This window comes from Chenopodium quinoa, unplaced genomic scaffold, assembly GCF_001683475.1.
Source record: "Chenopodium quinoa cultivar QQ74 unplaced genomic scaffold, ASM168347v1, whole genome shotgun sequence".
In the NCBI taxonomy this organism is placed as follows: domain Eukaryota; kingdom Viridiplantae; phylum Streptophyta; class Magnoliopsida; order Caryophyllales; family Amaranthaceae; genus Chenopodium; species Chenopodium quinoa.
In genome coordinates this window covers 772,438-775,589 of record NW_018745324.1, presented here as the reverse complement: position 1 = coordinate 775,589, position 3,152 = coordinate 772,438, and the positions used below count along the sequence as shown (strand labels likewise).

Sequence of the window (3,152 nt, the reverse complement as noted above, 5' to 3'; positions counted from 1 at the left end):
AAAGCCCTTTATGATCTGATTAATGTATGCATTGATGATTGATTATTGTGTTTTACCCTGGAATATTATTTAGGAAAATTGTAAACTAATAATCCCACCTTTAGTGCGTCTTCCATAAACAATCCCACCTTTCGAAATTCCAGAAATAATCCCACCTATGGTAGGGATCTTCCATTAACAATCCCTGACCGATTTGATTATTTTAGTTACCGGATTTCTTAGGTTATATGCCATGTGTCAATTTTTTATAGGTTCATTTTATTTTTTGAATAATTAAAAAAAAAAAGCCAAAAAAAAAAAATACAGGCACCACATGACAGATCTGCACAGTCAAACCCCACCGATTATGCACCGTGATGTTAACCTCGAGAACATCTTTATTAATGGGAATACAGGCGAGGTTAAGCTAGGAGAGTTTGGTGCCGCGAGAAGGCTTGAAGAGGGTGCTGATTTACAGGACTATCCTGATGCACCAGAGTACATGGCACCAGAGGTTTTTCTGTTGGACTATGATCAGCGGGCTGACATGTATTCTTTCGGGATGTGCGTGGTTCAGATGATGAGTAAAGAAAAGATTTACAGCGAATGCAAGAATCGCGATGAGATTCAGTCGCGTGTTCAGAGGGGTGTAAGGCCTGCTGCGTTTGAAAAAGTGACAGATCCTGAGATTAGGGAGTTCATTGATGTCTGTCTGGCACTTCCACATGACAGATCTGCAGCATCTGATCTTTTGAGAGACCCGTTGATTCACTCGGAGGCTAATTTTGAAGGCATACGAACAGGGTTGAGCAGTGCAGGTATAGCTGATGCAGATGAGAGGCTGCGCGGAATGATGCAGGGAGGAGGAAGAGGAAGAAGCAAGCCTGTTTGGCGTCAGAAGCTGTCAAAAATGTCGTAAGGGTTTTCATAAGTAGGGGTTTATCGGGGCTGGGATGGCGGTATTCGGCGATCATAAGGGTTTTCGGCGGCTGGGTAGTGTTTTCCGGCCGTTTTTAGTTGGGCCTAGGGTATGGGGTAGGTGTTTCTCGGTGGTTGGGGGGTGGCTGGTGGCTGTGGGGGTGGCTGGTGGGGTTCTTTTTGTTTTTTATTTTTATTTTTTTACCCTTTTTTTTTGTTAACTTTTACTATTTTGTCCAATCATCAAGTCACATGTGACTTTGAAAAAAATTTAAAAAAAATTAACCTGCTTAACAGGTTATAGGTCAAAGGGATCGTTAATGGAAGATCCCTACCAAAGGTGGGATTGTTTCTGGAATTTCAAAAGGTGGGATTGTTTATAGAAGACTCACTAAAGGTGGGATTATTAGTTTACAATTTTCCTATTATTTATTGGTGAACCTATGCCCTAGATCCTTTTATTCATTGTTTTCTCCTTATTCTTAATCTTCGTAATTTAGTTTCATATCCAAATTTACATATTGGTTACTTTATAATTTAGAATACTTTAATTAATAAGGAATAGAAAGACTCGTTTCTCTGTGGATTCAACCCTACTTCCCTATCTGCATTAATTAGAGGACTTAGGTAATACTTTTGATTAGGGGATACGACTTTACCATGTCAATTATGATACTATAAACCATAATAACAACTTAAACATGTTTCTATATCAAAAATATTAATTAAACAATTAAAGTACTTACTTGGATGCCTCGTATCTCTTTCTTTCACGTCTAGGGAAAAGGCAACTTCGAACTTGTCTAGGTGTGTCTAGTGCTAATGTATGAGGAATTTTGTTTGTAAAAGGTTAGGCTAGAAAGAGGGAGAGAGAAAATAAGCTTTAGCTTAGAGAGAGAGAGAGAAGAATTAGAGAATTCTAGTTGTTGAAAAACGAAGGTCCAGGGACCCTATTAATAATAAAATAGTCCGGAATCGATAGAAAAGAATCAGAGTTCGAAAGGAATAAAACACGCTTCTGTCATCAACGACAGAATCTGTCGCTAGGCGACAGGGTTTGTCGCCAGGCGACAGGGTCTGTCGTTTGGCGCTGCAAGACAGTTTTTGCGGATTCTTTTTTATCATATGTTTTGATCCAGAAGTCCAAATCTGTCATATAATATGTCTTTGGAAAGCTCTTGAAGTATAATTTCCAACCCAATTAAAATTATATTAAAATATTTTGTATTTAAAAATATATGGCCGAAATAATGGAAGGGTGTCAGTTTTGGATAGAGTTTCATATTCCATTCATATCTTTTTCGTTATAGCTCGGATTTAATATTATAATATATCATTGGAAAGATAATTTCAAGCTCTATTCAATCATATAATATTTTGATAAAGATTATGAGGCACAAAAATAAAATCTGAATATATTCTATCTCGTACAAAACAAGGATTCTCAAAAGGAGTAGTTTTATTCAATTTCAAACTCTTTGAAACATAATTATCAATCCTAATTCCATTAGGATTTAAGAGAACCTTCTAGAGAATTATAGAAACTATAATAATTCCTAATAGATTTAGGAATGATAATTAAATATAGGCCCTCCTCTAGATCATTGGGCCGCATATAAGAACCAAACCGGGCCCAGTTTAGTATTTTGGCCATAACTTCCTCATTATTCATCGGAATTGGGCTTATAATGTATCGTTGGAAAGGCCCATCTATCTACACTATTATTGGACCCTTATAATGAACCAAACTAAACTGGAATGCACGTTTTTCATAAATAGGGTAAGAAAAGAAATATTTTCAAAAACAGAAAGAGATATTTTAATAAAAACATCCTCATCACTAGACTTTTCACACTTTTACCTCGTTCGATAATCAAATGACATGAAAGGTATTCATCACTGGGTTTGGTTTTGGGGAGACACATTTGGGTGTCTATAGAAGCCCCCACTTTAACTGAGTTTGGAGAAACTTATGTTTCGAAAACAAAAGTCAAAGTTGCGATAGGGACGGAGAATGATTCAGAACGTTCTACGATCCTAAACCATTCTTGTAACGCTGATACCTGCAAACTAGCGTTAGTTAAAACAAATAAAAGAGTTAAGAAACGTGTATCTTGCACCGTCGAGCACACGTCTCTAGGAGTAACCGATTTGTTGTGACGATCTTCCTCAAGCTAGGGGATACCTCTTGAAAACTACTACGCTTGTAGCTGCCTCCAATTTTCGCTGTGATAGTCTTCTGCAAGCCAGAGAAT

At 37.3% G+C, this 3,152-nt stretch overlaps 1 protein-coding gene across 1 annotated transcript; it reads left to right on the top strand.

The window, feature by feature from the left end:
* Positions 1 to 313: 313 nt before the first annotated feature.
* LOC110712707 (probable serine/threonine-protein kinase WNK5) lies at positions 314 to 898 on the top strand. Its single transcript, XM_021891162.1, has one exon. It carries the CDS (start codon positions 314 to 316, stop codon positions 896 to 898), a length of 585 nt encoding a protein of 194 aa, XP_021746854.1.
* The last annotated feature ends 2,254 nt before the right edge of the window (positions 899 to 3,152 follow it).

Coding starts and splice junctions, on each gene's coding strand:
- LOC110712707 (XM_021891162.1), top strand. CDS start 314: ATGACAGATCTGCACAGTCAAACCCCACCGATTATGCACCGTGATGTT.